This window comes from Acartia tonsa, chromosome 9, assembly GCF_053477335.1.
Source record: "Acartia tonsa isolate MP-2025a chromosome 9, ASM5347733v1, whole genome shotgun sequence".
Classification (NCBI taxonomy): Eukaryota; Metazoa; Arthropoda; class Copepoda; order Calanoida; family Acartiidae; genus Acartia; species Acartia tonsa.
The window spans coordinates 14135143-14157225 of record NC_137268.1 but is presented as its reverse complement, the minus strand read 5'-3'; the positions used below and the strand labels follow the sequence as shown (position 1 = coordinate 14157225).

General features: G+C 32.3%; 1 protein-coding gene across 3 annotated transcripts; it reads right to left on the bottom strand.

The window, feature by feature from the left end:
• Positions 1–932: 932 nt before the first annotated feature.
• Positions 933–21897, bottom strand: LOC145328276 (uncharacterized). Of its 3 annotated transcripts, none has more exons than XM_080171899.1 (15): positions 21355–21897; positions 20342–20838; positions 19789–19949; positions 19155–19362; positions 17645–17769; positions 17005–17050; positions 16759–16822; positions 16104–16156; positions 14717–14763; positions 12826–12872; positions 7541–7610; positions 5971–6077; positions 5565–5655; positions 1613–2356; positions 933–1193 (listed from the first exon to the last, which is right to left on the bottom strand). In XM_080171899.1, the coding sequence occupies exons 2-14, from the start codon at positions 20784–20786 to the stop codon at positions 2243–2245; spliced, it is 1578 nt and encodes a 525-aa protein (XP_080028025.1). In that variant the 5' UTR covers positions 20787–20838; positions 21355–21897; the 3' UTR covers positions 933–1193; positions 1613–2242. The 3 variants fall into 3 exon arrangements, with proteins under 3 accessions (XP_080028025.1, XP_080028026.1, XP_080028027.1); XM_080171900.1 differs by having other exon boundaries at positions 20342–20829; positions 21355–21825; XM_080171901.1 differs by lacking the exon at positions 933–1193 and having other exon boundaries at positions 1613–1793; positions 2047–2356.
• Positions 21898–22083: the final 186 nt, after the last annotated feature.

Sequence of the window (22083 nt, the reverse complement as noted above, 5' to 3'; positions counted from 1 at the left end):
CGTGATTTTAAGTACCTTCCAGCATTGATCCTGAGTATTTTCTTTCAGAATATAATAGGTCACTATGAATAATTAATATATTGACGAGAAAATTTATGTTTCACCACTTCAGATTGGAGAAAAGTAAAAAAATGTCCAGCATTTTTAGTCAAAATTATATCAAACGTTTTGTTGAGTTCGGGGTGTCTTTAATTGTCCATGTTGTCAAATGATAAAAATTTAAAAAAGTCAAAAGCACATTTACTATATCTCATATGTATGTTTAGATAATGCTAATATGGATTAATTTACAATCTATATAACACGAGTATTCGCATATGTATCATCATATATCCATTTCTTAAAAGAATTAGCTTCATAAAAGTTTTCAAAATCAATTAAAATACCTAAAAAAAATCATGGTGAAACATAAATTTTCTCGTCAATACATTAATGATATATGGTGACCTATTATATTCTGAAAGAAAATACTTAGGATCAATGCTGGAACGTACTTAGAATCATGTGCTCTCGTTCGTGGATAGTCCCCTTTAGAAAGTTTCTTAAAAAGACTTATCTATTATAGTAGTAAGCATTTATTGTCTATAACAAAGGATCTCGCTTACCGCTGAACCAATATGGTTCTCATTTATAGTGATTCTTCTGGTTGGTCTATGGAAGGTTTTTTTAACAACTTTGAGGGAAAATCTCCACCACCCTCTCAATAAAAAATGAAACCCCAACCCGAATTTTATAAAAAATTTCTTTTTAAAACTTCAATTATCAATGTTCCCCTAGAGGCCTCTAGGGGCGTAGCCGCTGGTATAAAGAAAAACGTAAAAAAAACTTTAATATTTAGATTAAAAAGGTACCTACCCTTACAAAATTTGATATTAGAACCAGTCACAAAATTCTAGCAATCAACACGTTCATTTAGAATTCTAAAAATAATATCTGAAATAAAATCAAAGATTAGACTTACTGAAAATATTTAGGAATAAGCAAATAAAATAAATTTCAATTTGTGTAAAATGTAAATAAATAATCTTCAACAATATATTTGAGCTGGCAATGAGTTTAGAAAATGAAAATTTTATTGATGAAAAATGTTGAATGAAAAGTAAATTGATTAATATGAAAGTGAACCTAAAAATGATATGGAAATGATTTTAGGCGAAGTGATAATGAAACATGAGTTAATGTATTTATGGGTACTTACAAGATTTAGGTTATTCTTAACAACTTTGCCTTTTGAATTTAAAAAGTAATCTTTGAAAATATTGTGCACCTATATAAATATTGTAAACTACCTATCCTTTTAAAATTGGACAAATGAATGTTTTGGCAAGGAGGGAGGGGACATTGGACTATAAATTACATTGGTACCCAAAGTTTTATAACCACGTTATCTTATGCAATGGCTTAAGGTAATTATTTTTAAATACTTAGTACCTAGTGTCCAAACTTTTGAACCAATGATATTGATATTAGGATAATTATGTTTATAATAATTTGGGATATATGTATGTTAGTTTATCGTCCATAGTCTTATCCCTCAAGATCCCTTATAATTTGGGGACTGAAAATACAAGTTTTTATGGGCTTAAGGTGATTAAGAAAAGCCTAATCTTACAAGACAGATGAATAGTAAATACACTTTGAGTCTAAATCACATTAGTTGACAGTTATCACAACAAACTTAACTTTTCAAAAGCTGCTTTCAGTGCTAATGACATATTCAATAATTAATTAAATCAAATATCCAGCAGTATGTCTCAAACGGATGGACCAATAGGTTGTTCTCTTCAAGAAAGCTTCATATAAAAATGATATAGTTTTAGCCTCATTTGTAAAACATATCTTCAAATGCTCAAAAACCTAGAGGCTAGTGGCGACAAACATTCATAATACAAAATAAAAATGTATTGGTAGCAGAAGAGATCTCTAAAAAAAATCTAGGAAAAATAATTGCAGAGAAATTACATACTGAGATACCATATTACTTTGCAAAAACAAAAATGCTCATTGAAAAAATAAAATTACAAATTTAAAACTATATCATCATACAGTCTACAGTTCAATGCTTAGATAAATAAAATGATTACTTTCAATTGTGAGAGGTAATTTTTGCGCTTTTATTTTGAAATAATATTTAGCATTTTTAGAGTTATTTTAAAATGTGCAAATAAATTCTAAAATTTAAGGCATTTTCGGCAATAAACGGTGTTCAAAATATCTTCAAGCTTTAGGCAATATTCTGTGCTTAGAACTCCAAGTTGTCAAATTCATCCAATTCCAATTTTTCTTGCCAATTTTTGGCCACGCTTGATCCCTCTCCGTAGCTGTGTAGGGCCACACATAAAGCTCTGACACACTGTAGGATGAAATACACATTTTTATATAGTAGTACTAGTAAGGTATTTATCATCTTTCAATGATGCTATACTGAGGCCCAATTCAAAGAAAAATGAAAAACCATTGTGCGTGGCCTACGCTCTGAAAAGAAGAGATAAATGGCGATGATGATGATGACTAGTAAGGTATTTTTTGTCCAATGCTTAAGATTTCAATAAGTACTGAACAGATTGAGTTCTCCATGTTATGGAAGCTCATTTAAGGTCCCTGCATAGTTTCAGGCTATTTAATTCTTATATATAAGTTTAGTTTTAGGCTATTTTCCTAATTTCATTACTCCTTCGAATAAATAGATCCTAGATGCTAGTAGTGCAGCCGCTATTTTTTTAAAGAGCAATACTTTTTTTCATTATTTTTTGTCTAAAACTTAAGATTTCGTAAATTATTTGTATGATCTTGTGATGATTTAAAAGGAAGATTTATAAATGTTTTTGGATGGTTCGTGGCTATTTATTAAACTTACAATCTCCCCTATAATTTAGGAACGAAGCAGAATTTTGAATAAATAAAAAGATCTGATTCTAAGGGATTAATTTTTTTTATTAATTTGAGTTTTTATTGGATAAAACAAATTACCACCGAGCTACAGCTCCGAATTTTACGCATAATGAAATTAAAATGTATTTTTAAACATTTAAATACTTAGCGTACACTTTAAACTATTCAAAAGAAAGCAAACTTTTTTAATCATTTAAAAAGTTAAATTCAATAATGGGAAGAATGGAAAATTCTATTCCAAGTTTTTTGATTACATAAGCCAAGGTAATACTCATCTCATTTTCCAGATAATTGTAGAAATGAGATGAAACCAAAAGTTTCTAGGGAAGTGCATACTCATAGTAGATAATACAGGTAAGGTGTACAATTTTAGGCACTTTCCCATAAAGACTATTAAAAATCAACATAAGCCATAAAGTACCGCCGTCCTGCGGAAATTAAAATATTTACGACTTTCTCATCATTAGAGTAAAACACTAGAGGGAGAAAGGGTTAAATATCTGAATCTCCCCATCGCAACCACCTTGTGCAACTTTTCTATTGGGTCATTGAAAATCAACCAATGGTGTCGCTTATATTAACACAGCTAAGTAGCAGAAAATAATTTAGAAGCAGACGAAAGAGGTCTTTAAAAAGGAAGGGAGGTAGTAGTCTGTATAGACTTCTATACTATAGATCTGTTTTGTCATCTCTTATTAATAGATAAAAACCTTCCCAGGACCAATGAGAAATATTGCACAGAAAAACCATATTGGTTAAGCGGTTAGCGAGATCCTTCGGTACAGACAAACACAAAGAGATCCTGATACTTTTATATAAGGATAAAGCAACCATGCAATGACTTCTACCAAATTTTCCTTGGAAATACCAATGTTCTTACAAAAAATACCTTTCAACCCACATCATATTTCCTTTGTTTCTGTGAATGCATCACAAATTCCAGCCTAAGATTCTTCTAGCAAAGAGATGGGTACTATCCTTCAAGTGCGTTTTGGACACCTAGCCCCCCTCTGCTTATTTTTTAATAACCCCTTTGTAGGGCCTAACCCTGCGGAGGGGGAACTATCCATTGTCCAATATAACCTAACCTAGCCTTACCTAAAGTAATAAACAAAACAAAAATGAAATGAAAAACTACGCTTATTTACCTACTATTTATTTTCAAAATAATGGAGGGGGCGTTTTGATACTCAACAAGATACTTTAAGAAAACTGCCAAGAGATGGTCTACCAGGAAAATTAAGATTTGAAGGTAACTTGTAAGTAATCTTTTCATGGTACGTCTTACGTTACCAAGAGGTAATTCTTTCAGATTTAATTGCCGAAAAAAATATTCATTTCACGTACATTTTAAAGGGGGGGGGGGGGGGGGTTAATGCAACCATCTCGTAATCAATGATTAAATCGCACTTAGAATTCGAATTTCGATCTGAAATTTTGCATGAATAATCATTGGTAGGTCTATTTTCCCTACATCGAACAAAAAGTTGGAAAAGTACCGGCTAAAGGCTGGTGGCTCAGCCGTTTTGCCATTTTTTTAGATATCTTAAAAGCAAATTAGCCACGAAACCTATTTCCCCGAATCCACATAATACATTTTGTAGCTCAAAAACCTTATCAAACGGTTATAGCCGGTAGCTGTTGGTACTAGAAATATAAAAAAATGGTTATTGCTATGATTTAACATGAATTAAACCAAAAATATGTTTTAAAAAGTTGATTCCTACGTAATTTATGATGAATTTGCCCTGAAAATAGGCAAAAAAATGGCTAAACGGCTGAGCCGCCAGCCGTTACTTTTCCAACTTCTTGTTCGATTTAGGGAAAATAGACCTACCAAGGATTACTCATGTAAAATTTTAGATCGAAATTCGAATTCTAAGTGTCATTTAATTATTGATTACGAGATGGTTGCATTAACCCCCCCCCCCCCCTTATATGATTGATGTAATCAATATAAGACGACATGCAAATCGCTTAATTATGAAAACATTTTTTTAACAAAAAACTTTCTTGTTATATTCAGACACTCAAATAACTCAATGTTTTTATTCTTTATCTATAACAGAAGGTATCTTTGTTTTTACAACCGTTTTTAAGCATATTATAAAATTTTTTTAATGCATCCAAAAAAATATGGAAATTAACTCTACTTTGCACTTGAGATGATACATAATGTGTTTGAAAGTTATTGTTTGTCTTTTGGATTAATTTTAATAAATGCAAATATAATGGGTAAAAGAAAGGGATATAAGAGATTAATACAAGAATGAGATATTCCACAAACGCTGAGCTTTAAAAAACTATACCTCTCAAAATGTAACAAGGATGACAAAATTTACAAGTGGCGAAGCACTAGAAGTTATTGATGAGCAAACGGATAAAGTAAGTGAAATAACAGATGTTCAGTAGTCATAAAAAAGGGAGAAATCTTTAAACATCAATGCATTCTTTAGAAGCATGACCGACAGACAGACAGACCAAGTAAGCTGTATGCTTGATGCTCTGGTAAGGGGTATCTTCAGAAAAGAAGTCTATATTAAATAGCATGCAAGAAAATCACGTTTCTTACATAGCTTTACCGACGGACTGACAACCGTACAGAAAAAGTTAATTAATTTTAATAGGTTTGAAATCAAAGGGATAATTCTAACTCAATGTGTATTTCCCTGATAATATTTATCTGCTCTGGCTTTACTCTTATTGTAAATCTCCTCTAAAATACACAACTCATAGTAGGGCTTCACTCCTACCATCATACATCTAAACAAGATATAAATTATTCATAAGTTAATTCATTTGTGTAGCGCATTCTATAACTATAAAATGTCAATCAAATCATTTATATTTTTGCTTGTTATAAAAGAAAGAGTACCTATCCATCTATGGATTGGGTACACTGCTTGGTTCAAACTAACAGTGCCCGAACTTTTCAACCACTAACTAAAATCTAAATAATAAGTAAATTTGCCTCCCTAAAATTTTTAGCGATAGAAGCCGCCATTTAAGAGATCTTACAGGACAATAAGACAGTCACACATACAACTTACTACTATAGGATATGAAATAAATACTTACAGCTTATACAAATATTCTAGCTCTGGTATGGAAAGATTTTCAAGTTCAGGACTTTGTATTTCTTTTATCTCTTCTCGGATACTTTCATTTTCTTCCAGTTCTTTATCCTGTAAAGAAAAATACAATTTTTAGTGTCTAGCAAAGATACTCTATAATTCAAAATACCTTCGGTAAGCTACGTAATCTAGACTGTTAGTCAAGAAAGACTGCTGATTTTTTTAAAGATTGCCTTTAACAATGAGCACCCATATAAATATAGGAAGGGGGGGGGGGGGTTAATGCAACCATCTCGTAATCAATGAGTAAATAGCACTTAAACTTCAAATTTCGATCTGAAATTTTGCATGAGTAATCCTTGGTAGGTCTATTTTCCCTAAATCGAACAAAAAATTGAAAAAGTGACAGCTGGCGGCTCAGCCGTTTAGCCGTTTTATTGTCTATTTTAGGGCATCATTAATTACGTAGGAATCAACTTTTAAAACATATTATTGGTTTAATTCATGTTAAATGATAGCAATAACCATTTTTAAAATTTCTAGTACTAACAGCTAGAACCGTTTGATAACGTTTTGAGCGGCAAAGAGTATTGTGTGGAGATAGGTTTCGTGACTAATTTGACCTGAAGATAGCCAAAAAATGGCAAAAGGGCTGAGCCGCAAGCCGTTAGCCTTTACTTTTCCAACTTTTTGTTCGATTTAGGGAAAATAAACCTACCAAGGATTACTCATGCAAAATGTCAGATGGAAATTCTAATTCTAAGCGCCATTTACTTATTGATTACGAGATGGTTGCATCACCCCCCCCCCCCCCCCCTTTACTTGTTAGGCTATGAATTTGAAGTAAAAACTGAACAAAATTGTTTTAACATTTGTTGTATGCATCTATAAATGCTGTTTTATTGAATAGCAATAGTGCTTCTATGCATAGGGATGAGATACAATGGGGATGTTGCCGTTCCTGCAACTGGCAGAAATACAGTGGATGTATTTTTGTCAAAATTGTTTGTCTGGATGTAAATTCGACAGTAATTTGCTATATATCGTAGGTATGCTGACAAATATACATCTAACACTGGCATTTAAACATCCAAAATTGTCAATTATACATCTATTTCTTGCCAATTTCACATCTAAACTTTTTTATATGTCATAAATACATCCTGTACATTTCAAGACGATTATTTGAGAAAAAAAAGATATTGGATCCCATAATTTTTTAAAGAAAAAGAGGCAAAATTATAATTATGTTTTAAACAAAAGTAATGAAATTTTTAAAAAATACAGAAGAAAAGGGAAGTGAGAGACAGGGACATTTAATCTTTAAAAAATAAAGAAAATATTTAAGCATAATGTTAAATCGTGTATTGTAATAAACCATGATGACAAATCTGACAGGTGCCACAGTAAGGCGGGAACTCTAACCTTCACAGAATAACAACAGGATATTTCTAAAATCTTATTTTTGCCCCTGAGGATATTACTAAGACTAATATATGTCTTTAAATATGCACCTTTTTATCATTCATTACATGCAAAAAAAAAACTCAAAATGAAATTGATTAGGTAGGTACCTTTAAAGTACATTCTATACAAGTGCAGAGAAATCCCCAATAGGTCAACAAGTAGTTTTGTCTTCTTGATCTAAAAAATAATATTTCTTTTATTTCTATTCATTTATTTATCAACTATCAGCAATTGAGGATTATACATTGCAGTATTTGAAAAAAAGAAAAAATTATGGATTCTTTTGTTTGGGGGAGGGGGGTATTTTTTTCTAGTGGCGATTTCTCGAAGGTTGTTGAAGGTGACTACAATAGTTTTTAAAAAATTCCTAAGCCAATAAGAAGCTTCACTGTAAAGGTGAAACATATTAGTACAGCAGTTAGCGAGATACTTCGGTACAGACGCACAGAAAAATAAACAAACATCCTTGTTACGAAAGGAGACTTTCCACGAACAAGAGCAAGTGATTCTAAGCACCTTCCAGCATTGATCTGTAGTATTTTTTTAGTGAATATAATAGGTTTATGTTTAATATTTGCTTCATCGACAAAAAAATTAGGTTTCACCATGGTTTTATATGAAAAAAAAACTTTGAAATGTTAAGCATTATTTGGTGCAATGTCATCAAATGTTTTGATGAGTTCAAACTGTTTAAACAACAGTGTTGACACAAAAGTATATTATTGTGAAGAAAAATGTATATTTAGAAAAAGAGTTGGTAACTTGTAATATTGTAAACAGTTTACTTAATGTACTTTTGCAAATTACTGCATTTGATGCTTTTCTGTCGTGTTATTTTATTCAATCCTTTGAACTCAACAAAGCATTGGATGATATTGCTTTAAAAAATGCTTTACATTTCAAAGTTTTTTTCATATAAAACCATGGTGAAACCTAACTTTTAAGTCGATTAACCAAATATCAAACATAAAACTAGTATATTCACTAAAACAAGGATGACAACATCCATAAGTAGCGAAGCACAAAAAATTGTGGATGGGAATACGTAGAAATAGATTTAAAGTGTATTTATTAAAATCAAGAATAGATGTATTGGAGAAAATAAACACGAAACCTTGTTTTATTTTGTATGATGAAGACGGTTAAAGTAAATTACATACTAGATGCACATAACAATGGGGGAAAAAATTTGAAACTGTTAATGCAAAAAAGTTTTAAAATTGGACCAAAAATACCAAAGATATGGGGAAATATGTCAAACATAAAAAAATAGCCAAAAACCTGCTAAAAGGCAGTTTGGCCGCCATTGTTTCTTTTCTTAAAACACCAGAAATTTAATGTTAATATCTTTAACTGAAAAATTTTTGAAAATTGGACTATAAACACCAAAGATGTGGGTAAAAATGTGATAAATACAAAAATAGCCAAAAACCTGCAAAAAGGCAGTCTGACAGTCATTGTTGTTTTCTTCAAATGACAGGAAATTTAATTTTGATATCTTTAACTGAAAAAATTTCGAAAATCGGACCATAAACACCAAAGATATGGGGAAAAATGTGAAAAATATAAAAATAGCCAAAAACCTGCAAAAAGGCAGTCTGACCGTCATTGTTGTTTTCTTCAAATGACGGGAAATTTAATTTTGATATCTTTAACTGAAAAAATTTTGAAAATCGGACCATAAACACCAAAGATATGGGGAAAATTTGCAAAGTATAAAAAATAGCCTAAAACCTGCTAAAAAGCAGTTTGACCGCCATTGATGTTTTATAGGGTAGTGCGGGGTTATTCCGGTCAATTTTTTGCTTCAACTTAAAAAAAATCATACTTCCCAAAAACTTTTTCCGGTTTTTAAGAGTGCAAATGAACGATATGGCAATAACGAAGAAGCCTGTCTTGGTCCCATTAAGATCTTGTAACTAGAAGTCGGTCAAAAATCGGTTTTAAGGGCGGCGGTTGGCCTATACCGGAATAACCCCACCGGTGGGGCTATTTCGGTCAGTTGACTTTGGGGGGGTGGAACACCCCCTTAAAATATTTTTTTTTAACATTTTAAACTATGAGTAGAAAGCTGAGGTCATTAGCTTTCTAACGGTACTAGTCGCATGCAGATCAGACAATTTTTTGACCACATTTTGCCCATTTTAAAAAAGTCGGTAAAATCGCAAAAAAAAACATCGATTTTTTTCATGCAAACTTTTTAAAAAAAATCATAATTTTTATTTTATGATTAGGTTTTTTTAAGCTTTATACATAAATTAGAGGCAATTTCTGATTCGCAGGTCTTGGAATTTCTTGAAAAAAGTGATTTTTTCCCAAAAAATTTTTAATTTTAAAAATCCTGCCAGTTTTGACAGCAGTTTTTGATACATTTTTTCTTGTCTCAAATTGGCTAGGATTGACCTACAAGGGTGGTTAAGGTGTCTAAAGATGCAAAATTACATGCCTGACAATTAACTCGAAATGATATGGGGTCTAACTCTAATATTTCAACACATTTTATGCAACAGGAATTTTGAAAATGCAAAATCTTGAATATGTACTCTAAATCTTGGAGATAGAACCCATATCCTGGGGAGCTTTTGTTAGGACATGCAAAGAGCTTTCTATAGACACCTTAAACACCTTTCTAGCTTAATCCTAGCCGATTTGACATAAAAAAAATCCAAACCGCGCAAAAATCGCGAACACCCTCTTATACGAAAAAGATGCAAGGGTTTCATATGGAATTTTAAATCTTCTAGCAGTCTTTCTAATAGACATACCCCTTCTTACATGAGCCAATGCAGCTGATACATCTTCAGGAAAATATTTAAGGCGTTCCTTTGGGTGATATACTCTTCCCATTACTATAAAAATGTGTCTGAAAAATTTTTAATGTCTTTACAAATTGAAAAGCTTAGGCAACAAAACATGACATAATACAAGCAGTAAAATGACTAGTTATGTACATCACACAACAGGCAAGGCAATGATTAAAGCTTAGGTCATGCATTTAGGTTGTTTATGCTTCCAGATCACCTAAATAAAACATTAGGGTATTATACAGTAATAAAAAAAAGTAAAAAAAGTGACCGGAATAGACCCTTTTTTTGAGACGAAAAAAAAATTATGAAAAAATCAAGTTAGAACAACGCCTCCAATTGCAAACGATAAATGAATGCCATATCTTTCATTTTACAAAAACCCGGGGGTCGATAGGACTTACCATTTTTTCACAATTTTAGATTGAACATGGCCTATTTTGAAATTTTTTTTTGCAAATTTTTTGCAACTTTTTGAGGGCAAAAAAATCATAGAAGGAGTGATCTGACAAAAATTTGCTGAAGTAAGAAATGAAAGTATAGGCAATAAACTACAACTTTTCTGAAGATCTCTCGCAAACGTTAAGAACACCGTTAAAAAACGGTTTTTAAAAAGTTGGTCGAGTGACCGGAATTAGACCCCCCTACCGCATTAACCCCGCACTACCCTAGTTAATTGTGCTTCTTAAAGATGAGAATGTTGTCAAAAAATTTCAGCTCTCTATCTTTTATAGGAGCCGAGAAAATCACGTTTCCCCCAATTCATTAATTACGGACGGACAGACGGACGGACAGACGGACGGACGGACGGACATTGTGAATTATAGAGTAGCTTCGCTACTAAAAATACTATGGATCAATGTTAAAAGGTGCTTAGAATCACTTGCTCTTGTTTGTGGATAGTAAACTTTAAATCAGCGGCGTGTCGGAGCCGTTTAATTTTGATGCGGCTCCGGCTCCTGCTCCGGCTCCTACCTTAAAATTAATATATTAATTTTTGTTCATTATTGAATTTGATAAAATAAAATAAATAATATAAAATATTTTGCTTTTATTAAATTAAAGCTATATAAAAGTAGAAGGATGTGTGTCTATTTGTTAAATAACAATAGTTTTTCCGTTTATTATATGGAAATAGACTATTGTCAAATTATAATATTACTTTAAAAAATCATTTTTAGCTAATCTGGAGCCGGGGCCGTTTTAAACGAAAAATACGGCTCCGACTCCACTGAAAATGTTGCTGCTCCCGGCTCCGGAACACTGCTTTAAATAGATAACCAAATGGTTTCACAAAAGTAAGATCACAAAAATTCGATTCAAAACTGTTGAAGCATCATTTTTTAGACGGCGGCCAATAAACTTGATAAAAAGTTTAATATTCAGTTTCAGACGTATGTATATGGAACGAAGAAAGATGTTTTTTTTATAATATCCTTTTTAAACAAGTATTACTAGTTTATAAATATACAGGGTTGTCAGATCAAATTGGCGCGAATTTGAATGCAAAAAAGTACCTAATTTTTTATATCAGATCTCTTGGTTAACTTTATTATTAAGATATTGATTCACAAAACTTTGTAATTTACTTCAAATTTATCTGTCTGAAGCAGTGTTGCGGAGCCGGAGCTGTAATTTTCGTTAAAAAACGGATCCGGCTCCGGACTGGACAAATAAAGAGATCTTTTATAAAGGGGGGGTTTTTTAATGCAACCATCTCGTAATCAATGATTAAATGGCACTTAGAATTCGAATTTCGATCTGAAATTTTGCATGAATAATCCTTGGTAGGTCTATTTTCCCTAAATCGAACAAAAAGATGGAAAAGTAACGGCTAACGGCTGGCGGCTAAGCTGTTTTCCCATTTTTTTTGCTATCTTAAGAGCATATTAGTCACGAAACCTATTTCCACATAATACTTTATCTCGCTCTAAAACCTTATCAAACGGTTCTAGCCGGTAGCTGTTGGTACTAGAAATTTAAAAAAAACTGTTATTGCTATCATTTAACATGAATTAAACCAAAAATATGTTTTAAAAAGTTGATTTCTACGTAATTAATGATGAATTTGCCCTGAAAATAGGCAAAAAACGGCTAAACGGCTGAGCCGCCAGCCGTTACTTTTCCAACTTTTTGTTCGATTTAGGGAAAATAGACCTACCAAGGATTATTCATGCACAATTTCATATCGAAATTCGAATTCTAAGTGCCATTTAATCATTGATTACGAGATGGTTGCATTAAACCCCCCCCCCCTTATAATTTGGTAACTCATGTGCAAATGCCCCTTTTAAGTTTTTCAAGTCCATTTTTATCAAAAATTGAACTTTTAAAACCTTCAAAAGTCAAAAATAGACGTAGGAAAAAAAATATGTCGAATTTTTCTTGATTTTAGATCGGAGCCGGGGCTGGAGCCGCCATCATAACAGACGGCTCCGCAGAGCCGGAACCGGAGCCGCACCAAAATCTAACGGCTCCGCAACGCTGGTCTGAAGATATTGATCTTAATTTATGTGAGAGTTTTGGGCATTACTGTCTTTAATGAACATAAAATTGCATTGACCATTAAAGATATCAAAAATACAAACCTAATATCTGTTCCTTGATCAGCTGATGGTAAATATGAGATAGTTATCTAAATAAAAATAAAAATATAGATTGAAATTATTAAAAGGGGGCCATGTACGAACGAGAGCAAGTGAAGTAAAACACTTTCCAATATATTTAGTTTCCGTTAAATAGGCCTATATGGACGGGGAAAAAACAAGGTTAATACAGTAATCAAAAAAACTCTAAAACGTAAAACGGGTTGCGATTATAAATCACTAGGTAAATGACGTAAGATTAAAGAACTTTTGACATTTTTTGACATTGTCCTTCGTATTCACATTTTGAACTCCTCCAAATTTGATAATATTTCATCAAAAATCGTCTAACATTTCAAGTTTTTTTTCATATATAAATTCGCTGTGGAACTTATTTTTTTTGTTTATTTAACAAAAACCTAGTAGTCACCAAAAAAATACCCAACATCACTGCTGGGAGGTGTTAAACATTACTTGCCCTCGTTCGTGCACATTCCCCTTTGATAATGCTTTGCAATGAAAATTAAACTTGTATCTAATACACTGACAAAAAAAGTGTTTAATACAATGTTTAATATTGATTAAGTAACACTTGAAGTATTAACTGAATATTTCTGGTAATTTTAGGTTTCTAAATGCATAATGATAAATTCTAATTGCTTTAATGACAGAATCTTTATTTATGTAATATTTGTCAGCAAAACCTATGTACATATTTTAAATTTTAAGTTATGTCATAAAATTTGTAAATATTCATTTCAAACTAGATATAAGCAAAGTATGATTTTGAAAAGGAGAGAAATACGTTTCTGCCATTATATCTCTCCTTTTAAACGAATAGGTAAGTATTATCAATGGGAAATTACAATAAAATTATAATTTATAATTTTAATCATCGATTAACATTATTAGAGGATTTTCGGGGTATTTCTTACAAAGTGATTAAAATTAAATGACATCATAAATAATTTAGCAAGTAAAATGGTTAATTTACGTATATTGCTGTGTACATTATAGAAACACAACCGGAGATGGAAATATTGAAAAAAAATCCTAATTTTAGGACACTAATAATTATCACAGAAAGCCAAAAGTTCTTATACAACTTGGAATAAATAGAATGACAAGCACTCTACAACAATAAAGGGGGGGGGGGGGGGGCGGATGTGCCACTTTTTGAAACCAAAACTAAAAGTCAACAAAGGAACTAAACTAAAAAAAGAGTTACAGGTCTGAGATTTTGCATGGCAGTTGCTTTAAAGGAGAACAATATGAAACTGTGAAGAAACGGCGGCGCAACCGCCGGAAACCGCCGTTTCCCGCCGAATTTTTTTTTGCAATCTCTCGGCGGTTTTCGGCTGTTGCGCCGCCGTTTCTTCACTGTTCCATATTGTAACCCTATAAAGCAACTGCCATGCAAAATCTCAGACCTGTAACTCTTTTTTTAGTGGAGTTCCTTTGACTTTTAGTTTTGGTTTCAAAAAGTGGCACATCCGCCTCCCCCCTTTAATTTTGGTACACTTTGCAAGAAATACCCTAACCTCCTCCACTCAAATGATAATGGTTATGATATGTGATGATGTTTGGTGTTTTCCAACAAATTGCTTATCAAGCACTAACACCCCTCCCCCCTTATTTTTATAAAAAAATATGAAAATCTTGGCGGGGGGGGGGGGGGGGAGAGTTATTTTTTTCTATGCCCCACCGTTACGGGGCATGATATATACCTGCGGTGCTGCATAATATACTTAACCTAACCTAACCTAAAGAAACAAACAAACTAAAACCTAACACCACTCCCCTTATTTTAAACTACTTCTAAATAAGCAGGGAGGGGTGGGGGGGTGTTTCGGTGCTCAATAAGCAACTTTAAAGGAAAACGCCTGATGTTTACCTCTGCTCCTTCCTCAATGATAGAAATGGCAACTAAACGCTGTTCTCCTAATAAGCACAGACAGGTACAATTTTGGTTAGGGGGCAAACTTGGGCATTTACAAAAACTGTTATCAGTATATTTCAAAGGGTTTAATATGTGAACCACAGAAATCACCTCTTTGTGAGAAAACAAGCAGGTTTCCAACCCGTAGCCGGCCAATTCTAATACTTAATAACCTATAGGTATTAAGGATTTAAAATAGGTTTTTCACTCTCAAAAATCAAAAGGGTAGATTTTGTTGGTTCACTCATTGAAACTTAGAAAACTGCTAACTGTTTTATACATCAATACTTAGAGATTGCTAATGTTAAAATGTAAAGGGAACTATCCACGAACGAGAGCAAGTGATTCTAAGCACCTTCCAGCTTTTTTTTAGTGTATATACTAGGTTTATGTTTAATATTTGGTTTATCGACTAAAAAGTTAGGTTTCACCATGGTTTTATAAAACTTTGAAGGGTAAAGCATTTTTTGGTGCAATATCATCAAATATTTTGATGAGTTCAAACTGTTTTTTAAAAGCTTTGACACAAAAGTATATTATTTTGATTAAAAATGTATATTTAGAAAAATGGTTGGTAACATGTAATATTGTAAACAGTTTAATTAAAGTACTTTAAGCAATTTACAGCATTTGATGCTTTTCTGCCGTGTTATTTTATTTTGATCTTTGAACTCAACAAAGCATTTGATGATATTGCATCAAAAAACGATTAACATTTCAAAGTTTTTTTCATATAAAACCATGGTAAAACCCAAATTTTTAGTTGATAAACCAAATATTAAACATAAACCTAGTATATTAACTAAAAAAATACTATGGATCATGCTGGAAGGTGCTTGGAATCACTTGCTCACGTTCATGGATAGTTCCCTTTAGAGGGTTTGTTTAACCATTGGTAAAAAAATATTAGGTAGTTTTTCATTAAATAATAACCCTATCAGCAAAAAATGTTATGATACTGAATGGCTAAACTCTATTAAAGATACCTAATCAATATTGTATGATTTAAACTAAAAATGTAAATGAACATAAAAAGTCAAAATGTTACAATTAAAGGGATGAAAATATAATGTAGTTTTTAGAGCATATCTTACTAAAAGCTTACAAAATAAATAATGATAATCTAAAGATATGCACTAAAACGAAAATGAAGCAAAATGCATCAAAAATGAAAAAATGGGTAATAATATAATGAAACAAATGAAAAAAAAAGATAGTAGGTAAGTCTTGACAATATAGGTTTAAAAATAAAAATCATACTTACATGTATTAGGTTCATATAATAAACATCATTAGTTATATAATATTTTTTCTATTGTTTAAATTTTGGTTAAATTATTACCTAACTCTCTTCTGGTGTAGAAATCAGCATTTGGACGGCAGGAATGGTTAGCTCTGAAATTTGTATATCAATAAAAGGAATCTTAACAAAGTTAAGAATGTTATAAAACCATTTAAATAAAAACAGGATCCATGAAAAGGACAACATTTTAGCTGCTGGACATAATAATCCTAATGGATATTGTATAGGATATACGTGGATATTTTGTTGCTATTTAAGCTTGCTAATATGGACCTCATTTATTGGTCAGTTCGTTCATCCAGTAGGTGGGGAGATTGGGGTAATGGTACTATATAGGGGTATAGTTATTTGAGCTAGCTGCGATTATCACTTTATCAGAGTACATGAAAATCTGGTGCAACATCCAAGTAATAAAATATCGATTGTAATCCTTCAAAGTCGAAAGATTAAGATTAGTCTAGGTTGGATTTGATGATGAATAAAACCGATCGAGTTCTCCATTTTCGGAAAGCTTCAAATAGGTCCAGGATGGTGTTAGGTTATTTTATTTTAATATTTAAGTCTTCGAATAGTTTTAGGCTATTTTACTGCCTGTCCATCCCATTTGGCCCTTAAGTGCAAGGGTCGCAGTCCCTAGTTATCAATAACACAAAAAAAATATAATAGATAGGTATCATGAGAATAAGTATAATACCTGGCCATAGTTGGACACACACAAATATCTCCATCCCAATCCATATCGTTGGTGTAAAAGCGACCTTAACATTGAAAATACATTTTAAGGCAAAGAATTAATAATAAAAGGGTTTTTTGAGATAGATTTTTCTTGAAAACCTACTGCTTGACTTAAATATCATTGACATAAGGCTGTATGAATGTGTCTATAGTTACACTATACAGAATAGACATAGCTTTACGTTTTAAAGGTTTTCTATCTTACCAAGATAAGTTGGGTCTTCATTTCGTCCATCCCACAGTGACAAAAACTGAAAAATATTTAGATTTAATCCTAGTTTATAAAGAAAGTAAGGTTTTTTTTCTAGTCTGAAGATTAAGATTAAAAACTACTGAACTAATCGAGTTCTCCAATTTTAGAAAAAAAAACTTCGTGAATCATATTTTGATAATTTTAGCCATTTTTTTTTTAATTTTAAGCCTTGGGATGGTCTTAGGCTATTTTTCTGCTTTTTTGATTAGTTCCTAGATGCTAGGGGCGCATCCGCTAGATTATAATATAAAGGAACTTAAATTCTAAAAGAATAAAATGAATGGAAAATTTTAGATAAACAAAAGTGTGCAGCATGGGGTAAAATTTAATCTTGTGCAGAATATACAACCCTGCCGTAAACCGTGAGTAAAATGGTCTAAGTATTGAGCTAGAACTTTACAAAATAATACAAAAGCCTAGTCCAATAGGTACTACATCTAAAAATACAACAACAAAAAAATTTAGGTTAGGTTAGGTAAGAAAAACATTCGGAAAAGGGGCTTTTATGCCTTTTTTGGTAAATCTTTGTTTAGGTAGTACACCTGCCATATCCAGGCTAAAGTTAAAATAAATAGGTAGGTATTTAACTTACCCTTCTTCTCTCAAAATCATTCATTTTGTCCACAACTTTATCAAGATGTTTTTCACATTTTTCTGAATCGGAATAAACTTCATCTGGGACAATCATCAAAGGAATTTCTCGCAAAATTATCTCTCCTGAAATATTTTTTATCATAAAGATTTTTAATTAGTACCTAGGTAGATTCTAGGAGAATCAAAATGTCAAACCCAAGAAAAAAGTGATTATTATTCAATAAATGGGGGGGGGGGGGGGGTTAATGCAACCATCTCGTAATCAGTGAGCAAATGGCACTTAGAATTCGAATTTCGATCTGAACTTTTGCATGAGTAATCCTTGGTAGGTCTATTTTCCCTAAATCGAACAAAAAGTTGGAAAAGTAACGGCTGGCGGCTCACCCGTTTAGCCGTTTTTTGCCTATTTTCAGGGTAAATTCATCATCAATTACGTAGGAATCAACTTTTTAAAACATATTTTTGGTTTAATTCATGTTAAATGATAGCAATAACCATTTTTAAAACTTCTAGTACCAACAACTACCGTCTAGAACCGTTTGATAGCGTTTTGGAGTGGAAAAGAGTATTATGTGGAGATAGGTTTCGTGACTAATTTGCAATATAGATATCCAAAAAAAGACAAAACGGGTGAGCCGCCAGCCGTTACTTTTCCAACTTTTTGTTCGATTTGGGGAAAATAGACCTACCAAGGATTACTCATGCAAAATGTCAGATGGAAATTCGAATTCTGAATGCCATTTGCTCACTGATTACGAGATGGTTGCATTAACCCCCCCCCCCCCTTATTTGACGTTGCTACTAAAGACTTTTTGTGTTAGACTACAGATCTTTGAAATGTTAGGTAACTTTATTAAATTCATAAAATGTACAAGGATGTCTATCTTTACAGTAGAATCTTAAGATCTAGTAAACTGCTGCACTAATTGAGATTTTACGTTTACAGTAGGTACCTACTTATATTTATTTTATTTAAAGGTTTTTATTTATTTTGGGTAAGGTTGTTAGGTATAACCTTTAAAAATTAATAGCCTTTTGAAAATCAACAAATTTAACTTTTTATCATAAAATAAAATCATAACTTAAAACAAGTTGTTAAGTAGATTAACAATTTACTTTGAAATCATTCATGATATCATTGCTTTATTATATGTAATAAGCAGGGTTGTATATTCTGCACAAGATTTATTTTTTTTCCCCGGCTAAAAATTTCTTTATTTTTTTCCCCCGGCTACAAATTTCTTTTTTTTCCCCCCTTAGTTTTTTCTCACCAAGTAGGGGGGAAAATGGAAAAATATTTAAAGAACTCTATATTTTATTTATTTTATCCCTCCTACTACACATTCTTTAGTTTTTTTACCAAGGAGGGGAGGGGGGAAATGGAAAAAATGTTTTCAGTTTTCTTAATTTTTACATTTTTATCCCTCCAGCCACTAATTTTTTATTTCCCCCCCCCCCCCTGAGCCGGGGATCCCATGTAGAATATACACCCCTGGTAATAAGCTAACCTGGATAAATTCTTTTAGAGGCAAACATTCCAAATCCTTTGCCGGAAATATTCTTGATAACAAAGCTTCTGTCCTGCAGACCTTCAACTGGAATCTCCCAACTCTCCTCACAATATTTTGGAAGGACAAATGTACTACTGCTTCTGCTGGTATCTTTTATGATTGATAATTTGACATCTGTTGTTAAGATGTTAGCGCTGCTTAAATCCTGAAATACAATGAGAGTCAAACTTTAGTCATAAAAAGGCAAATCTACAAGTAACAAAACATTTTGATTTATATCATATAAGAAATTGGAGAGTTAGAAACTAGAACAAATAAAAGAATAGGTATATAATACCTATACAGTATTATTTAAGTAGTACCTAAGGTATTTGTCCGTTAATATCTCACTATCAACTTTGATATGAATTCTCTATGTTATTGAAGCTTCATTTAACTCCAAGGATGGTTTAAGGCATTTTTTTAGAGCACCTAGATGCTAGAGGCGAAGCTACTTTTGACAGATATAGTATCAAGGGAAATACCTTGAAAATAGATCACACACATCATTCTTTATTAAGCAGTTTCACTTTAGATATCTTTTACATATAGAATATCTTAATTTTATTACATAAAATAATAAAGAGTAAACCTGATCAGTTGAGCAATAGCCATCATCGGAAGTAGTACTCTCAACCACACCAACTTGCACATCATCACTCTTGCTGCCATCAGTATCAACACTGTCAGGTGTTGTACTGTCAGCCTCAGATATTTGGACATCCACACACTTTTTAATCACTTCACAATCCCCTTTTGTCCGGAATATAAGATTATGTAAATGGGTTTGGTTTTTTTCAGCTTTTCAGGAATAAACCTACTGGTCTTACGAAACTTTAAAGTTAATTTCCAAAATGGTGAGACATCCTCTCAACTAAAAAAATGTACAAACGGTCCAACCCCGCCCCTCTCCCCCCCTAAAAAAAAACATTTTCTTATACAAAACAAGTTGGGGGTGGGGAGGTCACTAGAAATTCATGTAACACTTGTGTTATGTTTTGAGAGTTAAGAATTTGTCATCCAACTGAAACACCACTTCTAAGGATGATTTATAAAAAGGAAACAGAATACCTGTCCTAAAGTATTAATAGGATATAATTATTGTTTTCCAACTACTGCATTTTTTTTAAAACTTATATTCCTGCCTTCAATACTTTCAATCTCATCAATACTTTCAACAGATTGAGCAAGATGCACACCCTTGTTATTCTCAGCATTGTTGGCAGACAAAATACATTCAGTAACATCCTTCCCAGGCTCTGCTGCTGATATAATACCCACAGTCAAACTCTCAATGACGTTAATGCCTGAATCTGTTAGAATAACAGCAGCACCTTCCATAATGTTAGCCACAGCACCCTCATTGTTACCAAGAGCTTGATGGATATTAGCTGCACCAGGTGCAACTCCATCAATGACTGCAACTCCCTCCTCAACTAAATTGACAACAGCTCTGTCAAGAACTTGGATTCCAGCCTGGGCAGGGTCTAGGCCAGCAACTTCCATTTGGACAACTCCAGCGCCCTGTTGAGGTTGGGTAAGGTTGAAATTTTCGGCCATGGCCAAAACTTCATTAGCTGAGAGAACCATTTTGCTTTATTTTTATTCTTTTCTTTGTTCTTTTTTCTATATTCTGAATGTTCTATAAATTTCTCTTTTAATACCTGATAGATTGTATATTAAAATTGAAGACGTATTCATAACTATATTACTTGATTCTGAGAGAGATGAATGTTTTCAAATATCCTATAATATAAAGTAATAAGCTTTTTTGTCTGTAGCCAAGGATCTCGCTAACCGCTGAACCGATATGGTTCATTTTTTCAGTGAAGCCTCTTATAGGCTCAGAGAGGGTTTTAGGCTTTTTTTTTCAAATAAGTCTGGTTATTGTTTAAGGCTATTTTTGTGCCCTCAGAATATAGAGCCCCTAAATGCTAGGGGCGCAGTTGCTAGTTATTTAATAAATGTACAAGTGCAGCGCTGCAACAGCAAATATTCATCAAATGGGGTAAATAATTTGATTAGTCGGAAGTGGCTAGGTACGCAATTCTGACATCCTCATTTAACAAAATGGGTTCAGTACGTGGTTATAGCTAATTCCATGGTACACAAAGACAATCAAACATCCTGTTACTTTTATAAAAAAAGAGAAATTTACCCTTCGATATTAGCTGCTTTCAAATGTATATTAATTTTTTTCTTTCTATATGGTGGAATTTTGGATTAATTTAGGTATCTTATATATTGGAACTAATTTTTGAGCTTATATGACACTATCACTTAATAATGATTATGGGAGTAATGAGATATATTCTTTTTTACAATGAATATGATAACTGATGCATGGATATACCAACTTTTTTGTTGATATATCTAAAAATATAAAGTACTTAAAATGCTATTATTTCTCACTGAAAAAGGTTTTGATATAACATTTTTTGTAGCTTCAGGATTGAAAAAGCTCATCATTTATTTATTTTAACAAGATTTCACTGGTTTCAAAAGGCTTCGCCTGCAACAAAAGTGCTGAATATGGGTTTTTTCAGTTGGTAAATTAAACGTGGAACGAACTGTCACTGATATTTTTGTTGAATTGAAAGTACAGCTTGTATACGGATTAGAAACGGTTTAGTAAAAGGAATTACGGCCTTATTTTACCTCAAGAACGGATAGCCACGAATCCGTTGCGATCATTGACTATGAAACGAAAAAAGTAAAGAAAGCAGACATGCTTTTTGTAAAATGATATAATATAAAAATGTTTTAATTATTTTAAACTAAAAAAAGATACAGGTTTACTAAAAGCCATAAAACTGGTATTTTGCTCAAAAGTTCTCCATCTTTATCTTTCCAAATACTTTTATTATTTTTTGCTTTCTAAAAATAA